General features: G+C 42.7%; 1 protein-coding gene across 1 annotated transcript in view; it reads right to left on the reverse strand.

Moving 5' to 3' along the window:
- IQCH (IQ motif containing H) overlaps positions 1 to 18,651 on the reverse strand; it is an 84,410-nt gene that overhangs the window by 30,247 nt on the left and 35,512 nt on the right. The window contains exons 6-7 of the mRNA XM_058156780.1: positions 17,126 to 17,317; positions 908 to 1,028 (exon numbers count right to left, since the gene is read on the reverse strand). Coding sequence (XP_058012763.1) covers positions 908 to 1,028; positions 17,126 to 17,317 — 313 coding nt within the window. The remainder of the gene's footprint in view (positions 1 to 907; positions 1,029 to 17,125; positions 17,318 to 18,651) is intronic.

The raw sequence follows: 18,651 nt of genomic DNA on the forward strand, positions 1-18,651 counted from the left end.
AGGCCCAAAATTCTCCTGGTTGAGTTGTAAGGAACCGTAACCATTTTCTGACTCAATCTGAAAGTCATATTTACTGTTACAGAGCCAATGTTGGAGGGTTCTAATTTTCTGTATACAAGAAAAATTGCCAGATCAAGAACATCAGAAAGACAAGCTAGAACAAACCATTGGAATCTCCAGGGAGGAAGAGGTATTTGCTGTATATATGCGTATGTATGTATGTATGTATGTATGTATGTATGTATGTGGTAACTGATATATTTCGCTTCTAATTCTTAAACAGGATGACTGCAAAACTGCTTGAAAATGTGGTCTCCAGAGGGCAGAGAAGGAGATGAACAGAACTGATGGAAGATGAAGATTCATCTTCATCTTCCTCACCAATTCCAACTAGCCAAAGTTTGTGAGTAAAGAAAGAAACATGAAACACAAACGGACATTTTCACAACTGCTCCTCTATGCTGTGATGTCCGTGGCCCATGCATGTCTTTTGGGCATTATTCCGGCACCACAATGGGACTCCCCCCACCCCAAGGCCACGAATACCACCAGAAACCCAGGGGCAGCCTCTCCAAACAGTTTTGTGCCATTTTATGTTATGTTTTCTCATCCTAAAATGGGCCAGAAATTTAACTATGGAGGTAACTTTAGAGAAGGGAGGGAGGTGGGAGTCTCAAAATCATTGAGGTGGATATTTCCTATTTCCATCCCGGAGGCCCCGTCATCCTGTCCAAAATTGGGGAGATGGTAGATGGCTGCCTGCATTTCATTCTTAAAAAGATAAAAACTGCAACACAGGGAAGGGAAGGGGGTGGACCTGGAGAAATATCCCAATGAATGAGAACAAAGTGCTGGCGATATAATTATCCCTGATAGCACTTGGCAGGAATGTAGCAGTCTTATTTACCTTGACTCACAAACGTTTGGAGGAATTTCCCCCATGTAGGAAATCGTTTCTCATTGACAGCCTGAGCGTGCTGTGCTAAAAGGCCCGGCAGCTCCTGAGAGAGCTTCACCAAAGCTGGTTCCTGCAGAAACAAATTAAATAGAACCACAAGCAATTTTACTGCAGAAATGAAAACGGCTTGTGGGGTGATTAAAAACCAGGCCTCCAACAGGCTGTGTGGTTACTGTTTAACCACAGCCAGGAAGCCTCTTTTTAAATGTTTCCCCTATCTTCTTTCATGGATCTGGCAACTTTTGGGGGTCCCCCCCCCGCAATGTCTTCCTTAAAAAACGAAAGAAGGAAATATATTTTTTCGCCCAAAATTTAACACCACCACAAATGGGGAATTAAGAGATTAAAGCTTGGGAAACTTTTTTTATTTCCCTTTAAAAGACAGAGATTACTGTATCTTTTTACTCAAAAGCTTTCTCCCACCCTCTCCTGTGGGATCACATGTAGTAGAACCCACATTTGTGGAATCTCTCCCAATTCTGCACTCCATATAGTGCACCCACTTCCTCCCCCATCGCCCCAGGCCAAGGTATCTGAAGATAGTTAGCGTTGGGAAAGCTACTTCAGATCTCAACTCTTGGTTTGGCTCTGGTGTTATCTCCTCGGCTCTTGTCCTACTTCTGACTTACATCGTTTTGGTTGTTGATCCCTCATTCAAAACTGCCCTCCATTAAATCAAAGACCACATAAGTAAAACTGGGATCAGTTGGGTGCAGGACATAAAGGGATGCTGAGACAAGAGGCAAGTCATGTAGGATGCTTCCCAAGGGCCTAAAAGAGCCACGGATTTGCACACACACAAAAGGCAACAACCCAGACCCAGGTCTTAACTTCACGGTTTCAATCAGGCCTAGCAGTCTGGAAGCTGAGCAAGCACATCAAACTTGGGAACTTTTGCACATCACGTTCCAGGTCACTCTTCTCTCACTACTTCACGATCGCTTCCCTCTTTCCCTTGAGCCTTTTTCTTCTGCTTCACGACCCCTTGAAATTAGAAATGTCCCATGCTCCAAAGAGGACTAATTGCCCCTTCACACCACAATCCTTGGACTCCGAACTTGCTCCTCCTGACTGGAACAGACGGGTGAAAGATCTCCCTCACGCCTTTCATCCTCTCGCTTGAAGAGGGGCTCTGTCCATTTTTAAATGCTTTGTGTTGGGGATCTGTGCTTTGCCCACTGAAGTGGTCAGGTACGGGCACCTGTTCTTTTCCATTTATCTCAGGGCAGCTTCTGAATTTCAAACCCCAAAATGTATTTTTGGACTGTCTGGAAACAGAACAGCTCCCTTTTCAGCACGTGGGTTGGTTAACTTATTTGGGACATCTACTGCCTGTAGATAAGAGTGTCCCTGAACACAGCTGAATCTTTTTGAATGTTTGAATAAAGGTGCAAGAAGTTTGTTCTGGGAGAATAGATTTTTTTATATATATAGAACAGAATTTTTTATTGGCCAAGTGTGATTGGACACACAAGGAATTTGTCTTGGTGCATATGCTCTCAGTGTACATAAAAGAAAAGATACCTTCATCAAGGTACAACATTTAAAGAAACCATTAGAGAGTATTTCACCGAGGCAGCCTTCGTCGGCGCCATCTTGGGGGATCTGTATGCCATTCAGCCTACCTTGAATCAAGCAGAAAGCAGGAGTTATACTGCATGTGGTTCAACAAAACTTGACCAGCAGTTTTTGCAAAGGGAAACTCTTATCTCAAGGGGTTACTATTAATCTTTTAAAAAGAATTAGCTAATTTGCTGGGAGGTGGGCAGCATGCCATTATTATGGTCCATCAGTCAGCCAGCCAGTTGTTTGGACTGGCTTTGGCATTTTTGTCCACCTATCGAGTCCTTCCTAAGCACCCAGGATAGGTAGATGTGGCCATTTGATGGTTTTAAAGATATTGTGGAAAGATGTAAGCTGCTCCAAGCAAAGTTGCCTTTTGCAATTGACTGATGGGGATTTTGTCAATGTCGGTATTACCATTATTATTAGTAATAATAATCCAGTGATCCCAGTGGTTATTGACACACAGGGTGCCCTTTCAAAAACTCTTGAATGAAACTTATAAAATCTGTAGATTGACAACATTTCTATACACCAATACATTAGAACATCCTAGGTTCTTGGGAAGAACTCCGTGGTCAATACTAGCTAATGAACTGGCCACTGCGATTTCACATCTTCCTCTTCTTCTTCCTCCTCCTCCTCCTCCTCCTCCTCCTCCTCCTCCTCCTCCTCCTCCTCCTCCTCCTCCTCCTCCTCCTCCTCTTCTTCTACTTCTTCTTCTTCTTCTTCTTCTTCTTCTTCTTCTTCTTCTTCTTCTTCTTCTTCTTCTTCTTCTTCTTCTTCTTCTTCTTCTTCTTCTTCTTCTTCTTCTCCTCCTCCTCCTTCTCCATCATCATCATCATCATCATCATCCAGTTGTTCAGGATTCCTAGATTTTCAGAAAGCCTTTGGACAAGTCACATTTCTTAAGAAGAAGTGAGAGGCCATGCGTAAGGGAAGTCTGTCTGAGCTGCAAGGTCACTTGATATTAAGAGTGGCAGCCATGAATGGTGAACCTTCTCCAGCCTGTGACTTTTTCCTACAGTTGGCAGAGAGAAAATGTGCAGAGCTACGCGGAGGAGGAATGCCTTAATAGGCTATAGATTGCAGTGCCGTGCAATAGCACTGAACCGGCTAAAAGGACCATATAGACAAGAGACAGAAGAATGAATGACTTGTGGTTTCTTTCATGTATAACTAATTTGGGAACTAGTGAGAATTAATGATTTCCCATATGGAGCGCAGGGAGGGAAGGGAAGACTGCAGGGTCCACAAAAATGTGCTTTTCATTGATTAACGCTAGTGAGATGTTCTGCCTGTAAATCAATACATACCATTAAGTTGTTTTGGTCTTATTGTCTTCGAATTAGGAAAAGCCATTCCATCCAGTCTTCCTGGGTTAGATCCCAGGATATTTATTTCAGGATATTTAATATCTGAGACATTTATTTCCAATCCAAAAATAAACAAAACCAACCAAATCTTTGTAACGTCATACAAATGACTGTTCAAGTGGTTTTTCTTTCCTTCTGCTTGCAATTAATTTGCAGAAGTGAAGACAATTTTACTTCTTAGGAGGTTCATTTGTTTAGGAAGATAGCAAGGTAGTAAGAAGACTGCAGCGCTCAGGGAAGGGAGGTTTGGGTCGAGCCATGCCCTTCCCAGGTGCTTTCAACCACTTTAGAGGATTATAACAGATTATAACAGAATAATAGAGTTGGAAGGGACCTTGACGGTCTTCTAGTCCAACCCTCTGTTCAAACAGGAGGCCGGTCGTACACCATCCCGGACAAATGGCAGTCCAATCTCTTCTCAAAAACCTCCAGTGATGCAGATCGAAGTGGGACATAAAGGAATAATTTCACAAAAGGCAAAAGAGGAGGATTTAAAGAATCATTAAAGTGTAGTCTAATTACAGGTAGTCCTTGACTTAGAACAGTTCATTTAGCGACCGTTGAAAGTTACAACAGAAGTGAAAAGAGCAATTTATGACCCATGATCAGGTGATCAAAATTCAGATGCTCGGCAACTGACTCATATTTATGACAGTCGCAGTAACTCAGGGTTATGTGATTCCCTTGTGTGGCTTTCTGACAAGCAAATTCAACAATTTAACAACTGCAATGATTCACTTAACAACTGTGGCAAGAAAGGTTTCAAACCGGGGCATAACAACTGTCTTACTTAGGAACAGAAAGGTTGGCTCAATTGTGGTTGTAAGTCAGGGACTACCTCCTAAACCTAATTATTTATCCACCAACGGCTTGTCCGTCAATTAGACTTAGAATAACGCTATTGTCATTTTAAATGTACGCTAATTGGCATACATCAAAATGAAATTTCGTTGCATGCAGCTCTCAAAGGGTCACCATCTCCAAAATACGCTACATAAACACGACAAAATAAATAAATACAAAATGACGCATATACCCACATATATCAATAGCACCAATGTTGATATATTTCTTAAATGGGCTTCCGCCCTGTCTGGTTTGCTGTGATTTAAAGTTCTTTCTGGGGAGGCAGGGAAGAAAGTAAACCGCCTCCCCCCCCCAATTAGGAGCTGCTCCAGGCTTCAGCCTTTCTAACAGATTTAACACACAAAGGATGGAAATTCCCTCCCCTCCAACTCAGGCCAATGGTTTACACCCACTCCACTGTTTGTTTTGTTATTCGTTTTTTTTGTTACCCTCTGGAGCCTACACAAAAGAGCAAAATAATAATAATGCAGGAAATGTTTTGGGAAGCAACCCATCAGCAGCCGCACTTACTTAGAATTCAAATGTGGCTTTTAGGGGCTGCATGCTTGAGTGGGCCACTGAAAATTTGAAAATTAACAAAAAGTCCTCTCTCTCTTTTTTTTTTCTCCTTCCTTTTTTGCCCTCTTTTTTTTTTTTCCCCCTCCGTGAGATGTCATCTTTTGGAAGGTAACATCATGTAAAACAGCTGCCATTACCGAGTCCCGCAAATGGTTTTCCTATGTAAAATGGCTTTGTAAAATATTTGCTCCATCTGCTGAAAGGAGCGAAAGACAATTTTCCTTGATACCTAATGGCCCATTTCAGCTGGATGGGAAGCGATTTGCCCGCCTAGCGCCTTGCGTTGGACCAAATGGCGAGGGCCCTTCCGCACAAGCCTCTTCTTAGGCGGCATTATCTCCTCTCGGCTTGGCTTCGGCTTCTCCTCATTACTGGCCCTTCGCTCGGGATCAGCGCACAGGCCGAGGGCGGCCATTGTTGTGCTTCAGTGGCCCGGCTGTTTGCCTCGCCAGTGGCCAGGAGGAGACTGGCTGCCTTGCAACTTTCCGCCACTTCATCTTCCCGCTTTTCCCCGCACCGTGCGGGCCACGTTTGTTCTCTTCTGCCTCGCTGAGGGAGCTCTTCTGAATTTGCACAGATGCACCAAGTGAAAAGGATGTGGTTTTTCGCCCCACAGCTCCAGGCTCCATCGGGGGGGGGGGGGAGGGAAGTGGGGCTGAGCAGGAGTGCTCCGTCTGCAAGCACTGCTCTGCCTTGTGCCTCCCTGACATCCCTTCTCAGCTAAATAAAAAAATAAACCCCAACAAGACTGCTAGAGCAAGCTCCCTGGTGAGCTAAAGCACTAGGAATAAAATATTCTGAAAGAAACATTTTTTTTTAAAAAAAAGGAAAAAATGCTATAAAGTGAAGAGAGAGGTAAAGTTTGCAAAGGTTCCTAAATATTGACATGTGCTTAAATTCCACAGGAGGAGGACCTGGGCTCACAATACTATTGCTAAATCATTCTTACTGTCATTAATTTTATTTTGGGCAGAGCAGTGAGTCTGGGCAATTTATTTTGTCAATGGGCTTAAATGCGAAGTCTAACTGTGGCAAAGGTAAGTGATGGCGATGTCCTTCGTTAATAGGCAGAAAGTATTTTTCTTTAATTAACCAGCATTGTTTCAGGAAAAGGTATTCTGTGATTTCAATTTTTAAACTTACATTTATGCAAAATCTAAATACTCTGAATCTCCTGCCCTCCCGGAAAGAGAAACCCTGCTGATTTAGGATTTATGTTTAATGTACAGTCATTGCCAAGACACATCCTAGATATGTCGTTGAAGTTGATGGGAGGTGTGCAAATCAACACATTCTTTCCCTGCCTGCGTTTTATATTATAAACTAATAAAAAAAAACAGAACTGAAACAAATACAATTATCTTCTCAGGATTTCTGAGAATGAAAATTGGCCAAGCACAAACTCATTTTTTATTTCCTCCCCACGGCTAAAAGCCATGCCTTTCTTTTTACTTGTAGGCAAAAAAATCTATAAATGCCACAACACAACCTCAATCAATCAATCAATCAATGGCTGCAAAAATTCACTGCAATCCTGTATTAACCAATACAAGCCTCTCTTTTTTAAAAAAATAATAATAATCATCTCGTAGTTATATTTACACATGGCTAAATTTGCACATTTGTGTTTAGTGCCTCTCTGCCTCTTCAAATTCAACAAAATAAACAGGTTATGGCAGGCGACAGGACTAACAAATTCCTGATTTTCTTTCTCCATCTTATCTTACCCTCCTCGTCTGTGCTCTGGTTATTGGTAAAATCTGGCAGCAAAATTCAATTGATTGCAAATATTCTGGGTCCATATGGCCTCAAACCCCGAAGCTCTGAAGGGGCCTCGCTTCAGCTTTGTGCCATTTGCAAAGTCTTCATCCCCAGATGGTAACATTTAAACCCCCTTTTCTCTGCTTTGTACAATAGACCTTGGCACAATTTCAACTGTTTACTCCGGTAATTAACAGCACTGATACCACAACAATTACAACTCCTACAATCTTAACACAATAATGCTATGAATTAGTGAGAGCTAATGGCTGGAAGGTATAGTGGTTCCAGACTGCGAGATCTGTGAATTTTCCCCAAATAAAATAAAAGGTACCAAACAGCACGGAGGCTCTCGGTAGACAATGATTACCTAGTAATTAGTTTACACAAAGCTTCCTATTTAATGGCAAAACACTGTAATTAACGCGTGACAGAAAATCAAAGGGTGCTTTGTAAGCATATGAAAAATTAACACCGCAGGCCCATAGCTTTATGTACTGATTAGAAGAATATTAAATCAATAGGACATGTAAGCCAACAGCTTGCATATCTGATTATCGAAGGTCCCAGGAATTTAACCAAGGGACATAATTGTGGTGCCTTGTTATTTTACTAAGGAATCAGGGAATCACCTGAAACCTAAACACCAGTAGCCGCATTAAATATAATAATAGCCAACTGAGCAGCCCTGACCCAGCGTGTTTTCTGATGTAATCGGTAAACACAACACGACATCCTATCGACAGCCGTGGAGTGGAAAGAATAGCGGAGACCTCTCCTGTTAACTAATATAATTTTAGCATCTACTATTAAGTTACACGATGTTCAGATGCAGCTATCAAAATCCTGCCGCCGAAAATGCCAGGTTTTGTTGGTTTAAGACCACAATTGGGTCTTAAGATGTAACAATGGCACAAAAGCTATAATGAGAGCTGGTCATTGTTCCCCAGCAGCATCTGGTGAAAGTTAAGTACAGACCCTTTCTTTCGGGGATCAGGGGTAAAGCACCCCCTAATCCTCCTTTCCCAAAGATATGCTGGAGTCTGCGTATGATGGGAGGGGGAAAGCAAGATCCCGCTTCAATCATTTGTGTTGCCTAGGCATCCGGTCCAGCTCATGAGGGTTGAACTATGGCTATTTTAAGCAGAAGAGGGGAAAACGTAGCCATGAAAACTCCCACCGTGAACCAGAAAAGACATTTTCCTTGTATTGTTAGCCTTCATTTTCCATGACATGCTCATGAGGTTAGAAAAATGCCAAATCCATCAAGGGCCAATTGTCCGAAGGGCACAGTTTTCACATGCCAATCAATATACTTTTATCTAGGTAAAACATGATTATTTCATCTATTTTCCCCACGTATAAATAAAGTCTAGATACATTCTGTTTTAGACAAGTGTTCCACTCTGGTACAATAAAGGAAGAATATTTTCAAAGTTTTGGGAGAGAAATCATTCCAAATGTAGATCTCTCCCCTCACCGCCATCTCCCCTCCCCTCCCTCCCTCTCTCTCCCCTTCTCTCTCTCTGGAAATGGCCCTGATCCATGATACTGAACTGACTGGGAAACACACACAGTCCCATCTCACAGCTCCATCGACTTCTATTTAGCACGCTAGGTTGAAGACATCTATCTCCTTGGAGCAGGGGTCTTCAAAGATGGCAACTTTAAGACTCATGGACTTCAACTCCCAGAATTCCCTAGCCAGCCATTAGGTTGAGAAACCCTGCCTTAGAGGGTGCACAGCTGGGGTGATTCATCAACAGTCATGCTCAGGAGCCCGGAGGCTTTGACAAGACTCTTTGCTAGTTTGCTTCTTGCCCTGGGGTAAAGAGGCCCTCCAAACAAACATTACATCCTTGTAGTTAAAACCATGAAGATGAAGTTGCTTGGCCTGCAATGTTCCCCTGTGAGAAATGACTCATGAGAAATGGCTGGCGGAGGATGATCGTGTGAGGCCTGTTTCCATGGCCCGGAATCTGAGAATGAAATAACAAGCACTAAGAAGTCATAAACTGCCTGGCAGCCTCATAGCAAAGGTCCATCTGTTTCCTGGAGTGCCCAGCCAAATGTCTTTGGGAAGCTCATAGAGAAGAGCAGGAAAGTGACAGCTACCCCCTGTTGCTTCTTGCAAGCATCTGCTACTGAGACTTCAATTCCTACAGCCCCAAGTTCTTCCAAAGCCAGCCAATCTTTCACAAAGAACCACAACTTCTTATGAACCATGAGTTCATTTCTTTCCAGAATCATAAGAGCTGGAAGGGACCTTGGAGATCTTCTGATGGTTGTCCAATCCTTTGTTGAATACCTCAAGCAATAGAACCACAATTCCAGGAGGCAAGCTGTTCGTTCCTCTGCTTAATGGTTGGATCTGCCTCTGACGCGTTTCTACACATTGCTTGTTGTCCTACCTTCAGGTGCTACGGAAAATAAATGGACATCCTCTTCCATGTAGCAGCCCTTTAAGTATTTGAAGTATCATATTTCCACTCAGTCTTCTCTAACATTCCTAATTCCTTGAGCCGTTCTTCATAGGATTTAGCCTCCAGACCCTTCATCATCTTTGTTGCTCTTCTTTGCGTTCTTTCTAGGGCCTCAGCGTGCAGTATAAAGCAATATTGTCACTCCTTGTGATCTTGATGCTATCCCTCTGTTGATACAACCCAGTAATGCGTTGGCTTTTTTGGCAGCTGCAACACAGTGCTGGCTCCTACTTGAGTGCTTGTCCAGTAGGACAACTAGATCCCTCTCACAGGCACTACTGTTGAGCCAGGTGCTTATCTGGTACCTGTACACCTGTTGTTTTCTGCCTAAATGCTGGGTCTTACTTTTCTCGCCATTGAACTGCATCTTGTTGGCAGTTTAAATGGGATGACCTTCCTTGTTTCTCTCTTTCCAAGTTGTTTTGCTCCAGTCCATCTCTCATTTTGTCTCAAGATTGGAAATGTTTTAGACGTTAGCTCATCAATGGTTGTCAACGAACTTCTTCCCAGATTCCATACCAATAAGCCTACAAGAGAGCTGCCACAGATGATAACCAATGGAACTAAATACGGAGAAGTGAGGACAGTTTGCTTGAGATTGAAATGACTCTATAAATTCTTGGATTATGTGCTTTCAAATGCTGAAGTCAACAATAGCATCCTGGTCAGGATGGTCATCGTTGTATCTCAAGGATCCAACAACTGGCCTACATTTTAAAATGGAAAAGCAATGCACAGTAGGAACTCCTATAAACTGCTTTATGCTTAATCGTTGCCCTGCTACATACCGATGAAAGAAAAAAACCTTGGGATCGTGTCATAAACCGCTATGCAAATGATGCTATTTGTAAGTATTAACATAATTTAGTGCTTAGAGTCATATTCTCATTTCTAATAACTCTACTGGAATGGAGAGTCTTTTGCCATGTACTCTTAGCCTGCAGGATAGTCTTTTATCACAAAGCTGAATTTTTTTAATAACCTGCCAGCATATGTTTGGTATCTGGCAGCTTAAGTCGATGACACAATGTCTTCATTATCAAAAGCAGGTCTCCGTACTGTAATAGGACATTAAAGCATGCCCGTGCTCATAAAGTAATGCTTTGATATCTAAACGCAGAAGTATTGCAAGAGCGTTCCGTAACAAAGGGAGGTTTTAATCCTTGGCATTCAGAGGAAATACAATTTATTTCTAAAAGGAAGACGGATGCAGAGTGAAAAAAAGGCATGGAAAATGGAAAGGTGAGATGGTTAGAAATCAAGCACCTTCATCCCCTTTCCTGCGCCTTTCCTTTGGGCATGACAACATCCCTACGTACGATTCAGCCGCTCACACAATATATGTTTAGATTTGATGATGCAATGCAAAATGATTGTTCTAAACTGTTATGCTGACTCTGCTTAAGAGAGTGGTTCTAAAAGTAAGTTAAAAATCAGGAAGCCTCTGGTAAGACATTCTCATACTAACAATTTTTTAAAAAACACATCAGCTTTCAGGAACCACAACTCACTTCATCAGACGCAACGTCACAGGATTGTTGTGAGAATAAAATGAGAAGAAACCCTCATATCGGGCGTTCCCAGTGAAAAGAGTCCGGATTCCAGTATGTTAATTTTTAGAAATTTAAGAGGTTTGTTTATTTCTTAAGATCACAAAATTGTAATCATTCTGTGTGGGCTTGGCTGGCCTGTTGCTTGGTTTCAAAAGCAAAAACAGAAAAAAGGAAGTTGTCAGTGCTTTAAAAAAGCTAGACGTGGATGATATAATATATTTATAATTATGATGATAATGTTCAGGGCCTCAGTGTTGTATTGGATTGCAGATTAAAAGCCCATTCCTTTACTAAACAGAAAAAAAATTATTCAACTGATTAGCTTAATTGAAGAAAGTATTAAATCTATGGATGTCATTAAAGGGCAGATGCTTCCATGTGTTACAGCTCACTTTATCTGATGCATCTGATGAAGCAAGCGGTGGTTCATCAAACAGAAGTCTTAATAAAATCAGTTTATCTGAAAAGGTGCTAGCCGACTCCTTCATTTTTGGTTACTGTAGAGACTAATACAGATGTTCTCCTGCAATGTCCTTTAAATACACTGCAGATGTTTCTGTATTCCAGGGGTGAGCAGCTATGGAAACTTTATGACCTGTGGGCTTCAACTCCCAAAATTCCCGAACCAGCCATGCTGAATTCCTGAATTCAGCATGGCTGGCTCAGGAATTCTGATTTAATTCCTGAAGCCGGCCATGCTGGTTTCGGAATTCTGAGAATTGAAGTCCACAGGTTGTAACGTGGACATAGTTGCCCACCCCGACCTATTCTTGTTGTAGCCTGCTGGCCGTTGGCCCCTCCAGCAGCCGAATCAGAGGAGGAGAAGGTGTGGGAGTCAGGGTCAGCATCAAGGCAACCTGAGAGCTCTGAGGGGGAAGAGGGAATGGAGCTGGCAGAGAGAGGGAGAGACAGAGGTGGAGCCTGGGCCATCCGTCAGCCCCCAGATGGAGAGTCAACAGCCCCCAGGTCTGGAAGTGGCTGATGAGGAAGAGGAGGAACAGCTGGGTCCAGTGCCTGACAAGCGGATGCACAGAAGGCAGAGGAGAGGAGAGCAGTGGAAATCTATGGGCCGGTCCTTGGGACAGAAGAGCCACCTCTGCTAGAGACGCCCCATCCTACCTCTGGGGATAAAAGGCAGGGGGTGGAGATGAATAGACGTGGCAGACAACTATTCATCTTCTGGCCAGACAGACTTGTTAGCCTACGGTGAGAGAGAAACTTTTTGCCGGGGCTGCTGGCGCTCCTAATAAAGGAATCATTGATTTAACTTCAGAAGGTTTGTCGTTTTTGGAGAGCTGGGTCAGAACAATTCTGTAGCCTAGGGATGGTGGGGTGCCACCTGATTGACTATCACCTACAAATCACTCATTGGCTCTTCCAGTGCAGATGAAGTGCTCAGGGACTTACTGTACAGTTTCAGGAATTAGGAATTCCTAGAACTCTTTAGAGTTATCTAGAACAGCCACCCAGAATCTATCTGAGCAATTTTCAGTCTGCAATTTAACTTTTATGGGAAACTGGCTGTTCAAGACATTTATCCTAAATTGACCGCCTTCTGTGTGATATCTAGCAATAACATTAGCAATAGCACTTGGACTTATACAGGTAGTCCTTGACTTATAATAGTTCATTCACCATTTAAAGTTACAACGGCACTGAAAAAGTGAGTTATGACCAGTTTTGATCCTTAATGATTGTTGCAGTCGTGTGATCAAAATTCAGATACCAACCGACTCATTTTTGTGACGGTCGCAGCGTCCCAGGGTCATGTGGGAAGCCAGATTCACATAACAGCCATGTTATTAACTTAAGCACTGCAGTGATTCACTTAATAATTATGGCAAGAAAAGTTGTAAAATGGGGAAAACGTACTTAGCAAATGTCTCACTTAGCAGCAGAAATTTTGGGCTCAATTATGGTTGTAAGTTGAGGACTACCTGTATACTACTCCATAGCAAGTTTATGATGTCTCATTTAACAAATGTGGGTGATTTTCTTAATAACCCCAGTGGAGGTGAGGTTGAAAGCCCATCACAGTGACATGAGGTCTCGCTTAATGATCACATTATTATGGTGGTTAAGTGAGGACTATCTTATTAACATTTTCCAACTTGGCCACCTGTATTAAAAAAAAGAAAATGTACCTTAACTTTGTTGATGCAGGTATTTTATTTCTATAGTTGTCCTTGGGATTGGTTTGCTGTTTTCTATGTATTTATTGCAAGGATAGATACCTAAAGTTCCAGCTTTATTAACTTCAGCACAGAATTATTATTGACATCAAACCCTATTGGCTTAAACTCTTGAAGTCTGTGAATCCTCTGGTTGGAAATTTATTTGCAGATTTTCCCTCCCATTACTTTCCAGGACTATTATATGTTCTATATTTTGAATCTTTCAACCTCAACATCCCAACAGCAGAAAAAAAAGACATTCGGAAAATGTGGGCAGCATCACCCAGTATTTTATGAGTTTGGAAGTTCAGGTTGCCAAATCTCCCTTTAATTCTGCACCTGGATGTGTTGTTTCCATTGTCAGTTCACAGAGATCCACCAAGAACCTTAACTTAGAGACCAACGGATCCAAGAAGTGTAATTCATTTCCTGTAATTTATTCTTCTGCCATTCATTTCTATTCCATAACAGTTTTATGGTGTGGTTTGCTTGTTTTTGTTTTTCCAATTTGTGGCTGATTGTTTTTAGCACTCTCATGCACTGCACTAAAAGCTGCATTAGAATGACCCCAATTTAATTATGTACTTCTGTCGGATTCTTTTGGTTCATTTCGGGCTAGTACCTGGGACATAAAAGAGGATCTAGGGTGGGCTATACTCAACCTCTGATTAGTTTCTGGAAGTTCCAAATGGCCAAAAATCACAGCCTGCACAAGAGGCAATAAGTAAGCAAATGAAACTACTGAGACCTTTTAGAGTAGACCAATTAAGATAGAGGAAGTCTTCAGGTTACAACCATTTGTTCAGTGGCTATTTGAAGTTAAGAAGGTGCTGAACAAAATGGTAGTTGCAACCAGCTCTCAAAGTTCTGGCTGTGGAAGTAGCCTGCAGTCACGTGATCAAAATTTGGGCATTTGGTCACCAATCTGAGTTTATTAACTGATCACAGCCTCCCACAGTCATGTTCTCCTGCCTCTGTTTAACCCTCAACGCCTATCTATCTCCCTGCCATCTGCCCATCTTTTGTCCAGCCTGCACTTCACCACCTGCCCATTGCCCCAACTGCCACCCGATGACCTTTGTTGTCTTCTTCGTCCCACTACTAGCCCAGGATCCAAATGCTGGCTGAGGGTGCAAACTAAGATACGTCTGGTTGAGCTTCATCTGCCTCAGGGAGCTTGCCAGGCCCAGCCAGGGGAGAGGCAGCAGGGTGGAGCCGGGGAAGGACGTGGGGTGGTGGGGTGGGTGAAAGACCCCCATCTTCCATTACCGGCATGAAGAGCGATAGCCCGTAGACCATGGACAGCATGGTGGGGTGGGATGGAGAGCAGTGGCTCCGCCTTGGGTGAAGGTGGCAGCTTTGTGAGAATCACAAAGGGCCTCTGGTGGCTCAGCAGACTGTCTGTTATTAAGACAGCTGCCTGCAATTACTGCAGGTTCTAGTCCCACCAGGCCCAAGGTTGACTCAGCCTTCCATCCTTTATAAAGTAGGTAAAATGAGGACCCAGATTGTTGGGGGCAATAAGTTGACTTTGTATATAAATATACAAATGGATGAAGACTATTGCTTGACATAGTGTAAGCCGCCCTGAGTCTTCGGAAAAGGGTGGGATATAAATTCAAATTAAAAAAAATAAAAATAAAAAAATCAAGGTTTGGGGCAGTGGCAGAATGGAAGGATTCAGAGGGATGAAGGCTTCCTGCAGGCAGAGTGGGCGCTCTTTAGCTCGTGTTAGAAGTTTGTCTGGAGAACCAGCCTGTGGGTTTCAGAGAGGGATGGAGGGGAGCCAGGGGTGAAATCTAAATTTTTTTTGCTACTGGTTCTGTGGGTGTGGCTTGGTGGTGGGGGTCATGTGACTGGGTGCGCGTGGCTATGCATGTGACTGGGGGATCAAAAGACAGAAACTCACTAGCAATGTCCTGCTGGAGCAGGGTTAGACTAGATGACCTCCAGGTCCCTTCCAGCCCTGGATTATCCTCTGAAGCAGCTAGTGCCAGGTTGGAACGCCTTCCTTCCTTCCCTGCCTCCTTTCTTTCTCTCTCTCTCAAAAACCAACCCCCTCCCCACACCCCATTTTTACTCCCAGCAGGCTTCCCTGGCTTCCCTGAAACTTGCTAGCCAAACCAAAAAATGGAGGGGGGAGTCAGTTTTTCCTCCCAGTTTTTTTTTTTAACTTTTAAAAGCATTTTTTCTTCAGCCGAAAAAAATGCTTTTAAAAGTAAAAAAAAAAGCCTCTGATGATCGCGCGGCTTAGCTGGGTGCTAGCCAAAAAAGGGTGAAGGGGGGGGGAATCCGTTTTTCCTCCCAGCAGGATTCAGGGAAGCTTCAGGGAAGCCTGCTGGGAGGAAAACGGACTCCCCCCACTTTTTTTTGGTTTCCCTTAAGCCTGATGGGAGGAAAAATGGACTCCCCCCCCACCCTTTTTTGGCTAGCACCCAGCTAAGCCACGTGATCATCAGAGGCTTTTTTTTTTACTTTTAAAAGCATTTTTTTCAGCCGAAGAAAAAATGCTTTTAAAAGTTAAAAAAAAAAACCTCTGATGATTGCACGGCTCAGCTGCACATGGGCGAGGGGGGTGGGGGCAGGAATTTTTGCTACTGGTTCTCCGAACCACCTTCCGCCATCCCTACCGGATCGGGTGATCCGGTCTGAACCAGGAGCATTTCACCCCTGAGGGGAGCCCAGTGCTGGGTCTGCTTGCTTAGCCAGCTTTCCTCCTGCAAGGCATTGCAAAGGGCCAAGAGTTCCCAATGCGAGCTGGGGGGGGGAGGGAGAGAATAGGTGTGGAGGGAGGGGTTGAAGCAGAGGCAGTTTATGCAGGGCAGAGAAGCACGAGATCCTGACCTAACAATGGGGGCTGCTGGAACTGTGGCAATCGTGTGACGTTTTGTTCAGCAACTGCTTCACTTAGCAATGGAAATTCTGGTCCCAAATGGATGGTCATTATCTGAGGACTACCTCTAAAGGAAGAGAAGGATGAAATACACCAGGAGTTGCCTATGGGAATTCTCAATCCCCCGAGTCATGGTTGTCTTCGGCTGGAACTGAGCCAGCTTCTTGGATGAGAAGCGAAGCATTTTCAAAGGAAAAAAAACCAAGAAAGTGCAGTTGCCCTTTGGAAAATAGCATCTTGGATGCAGGAGGAGTTGAGCACTGGGATTCATGACTGGGATAAAATGCGTGACGGATAAATAAGCAGATACTTCTATTAAGACACAGAAGTTCGGATAAGTGTTAGGGAGTAACAGTGCATTGTTTTAATACATTGCATAAAATTCTATTGTGTTTCCAAACCGTTTTATTTTTTTCTTTTCTGCCCAAAGATTTAAAAATACGGCATAGTCTATATAGACCAGGGGTCTCCAACCTTGGCAACTTGAAGACTTTGCTGGCTGAGGGATTCTGGGAGTTGAAGTCCACAAGTCTTCAAGTTGCCAAGGTTGGAGACCCCTGGTCTATATAAGACTAACAAATTTATTTTAGGAGACGCTTGCAAGAACTTCAGTATACAAGCATGAATTCTTATTCCACAAAATATTATGTCACTATGGTTTATACATTATTAATATTGGTTAAGATGACAGAACATGAGGTCAACCTGTCAACCTGATTTTGTCCTTAATCAGAGCCCTGTTTGAAAATAGCTACCGCTGAATTCCTGATAAATTATGATACTTATCGAACTAATATCTGCTATAATTAGAAGAGGTTCTAACGGTGACTGATCCAGAACCGACAGCCTGGAAGGAGGACTATCACCTGGATTTTCCCTTCTAAGGTTTGCCTTTTGAGATCGCCTGCTCAAAAATGTATGAAATCCGAAGTGACTTACATGAGCCCATCTTTTATTCCACATCTCTGGTCCGTATCGACGATGCTCCTTTATAATCCAAGCGTAGCATTTGAGATGTTTAGCGATGTCACAAAATGCAGTCCCATTTCCCCCAAATTCATTATCCACCTTGAAGACCCAACGTTGCACTTCTGGGTTGTCTATAATCAGCTGACTGAGGGCCTCGATCATCTGGAGGAGAAAAATGTGAAGACTTTAGTTTCCATTTTAGTCCTTCTCATTCTGTAACTCATGTTCCAGACCTCGGTCCAGATGTTCTGCACAGCACACAGCTAAAACCAAGAGAGAAGGAACATAAGAACACTAGATAATATATGATCAGGAACAGAACAGAACAGAATAACAGAGTTTGAAGGGACCTTGGAGGTCTTCTAGTCCAACCCCCTGCTTAAGCAAGGGCCTCTAGTGGCTTAGACTGGTAAGACAGTCTGTTATTAACAGCAGCTGCTTGCAATTACTGAAGGTTCAAGTCCCACCAGGCCCAAGGTTGAGTCAGCCTTCCATCCTTTATAAGGTAGGTAAAATGAGGACTCAGATTGTTGGGGGCAATAAGTTGACTTTGTATATAATATACAAACGGATGAAGACGATTGCTTGACATAGTGTAAGCCTCCCTGAGTCTTCGAGAAGGGCGGGATATAAATGCAAAAAAAAAAAAAAAGCAGGAGACCTTATACTATTCCAGACAAGTGGCTGTCTAATCTCTTCTTAAAAGCCTCCAGTGATGAAGCATTCACTTCTGAAGGCAAGCCCTTCCACCTGCTCTCACTGTTAGGAAGTTTCTCCTTAATTCTAGGTTGCTTCTCTCCTTGATTAATTTCCATCCATTGTTACTTGTCCTGCCTTCAAGTGCTTTGGAGAATAATTTGACACACACACAGCCCCTCAAATATTGGAACCTGCTATCCTGTCGCCCCTAGTCCTTCTTTTCACTAGACTAGACAAACCCAATTCCTGCAACTGTTCTTATTTTTTTATTTTTTTATTTTTTTTATTTGCCACAACATTATATATAAGCATAAGCATGAAATAACTATACGATATATAAGCATATATATACCGTAAGTATGTAATAACTAGATGAAATTGTATACAATCAAAGGGAACATTAGGACAGGAACGGTAGGCACGTTGGTGCTCTTATGCACGCCCCTTATATATTCATATTCTTATATATGAGAACATATGTTCTTCATATGTTTTAGCCTCCATCTCCTTAATCATCTTTGTTGCTCTTTTCTGCACTCTTTCCAGAGGCTCAGTATCTTTTTTTTTATAATATGGTGACATATTATAAAAAAACTATTTGAAATGTATTATTTCAAATATTGAAACAGTACTTTTCAAACACTAATTTCAAATAGTGAAATAATATTGACTATTTGAAATATACTGCTATCCATTTTTTTACTAGATAGAAAAATACTCCTTGTTCAGGAGATGGAAAGTATAAACTTTTGAAAGAGACTGACTTGGGAGGAAATTGTTACAGTGGCTCATATACT

The sequence above is a fragment of the Ahaetulla prasina genome, chromosome 13 (genome assembly GCF_028640845.1).
Source record: "Ahaetulla prasina isolate Xishuangbanna chromosome 13, ASM2864084v1, whole genome shotgun sequence".
Classification (NCBI taxonomy): Eukaryota; Metazoa; Chordata; class Lepidosauria; order Squamata; family Colubridae; genus Ahaetulla; species Ahaetulla prasina.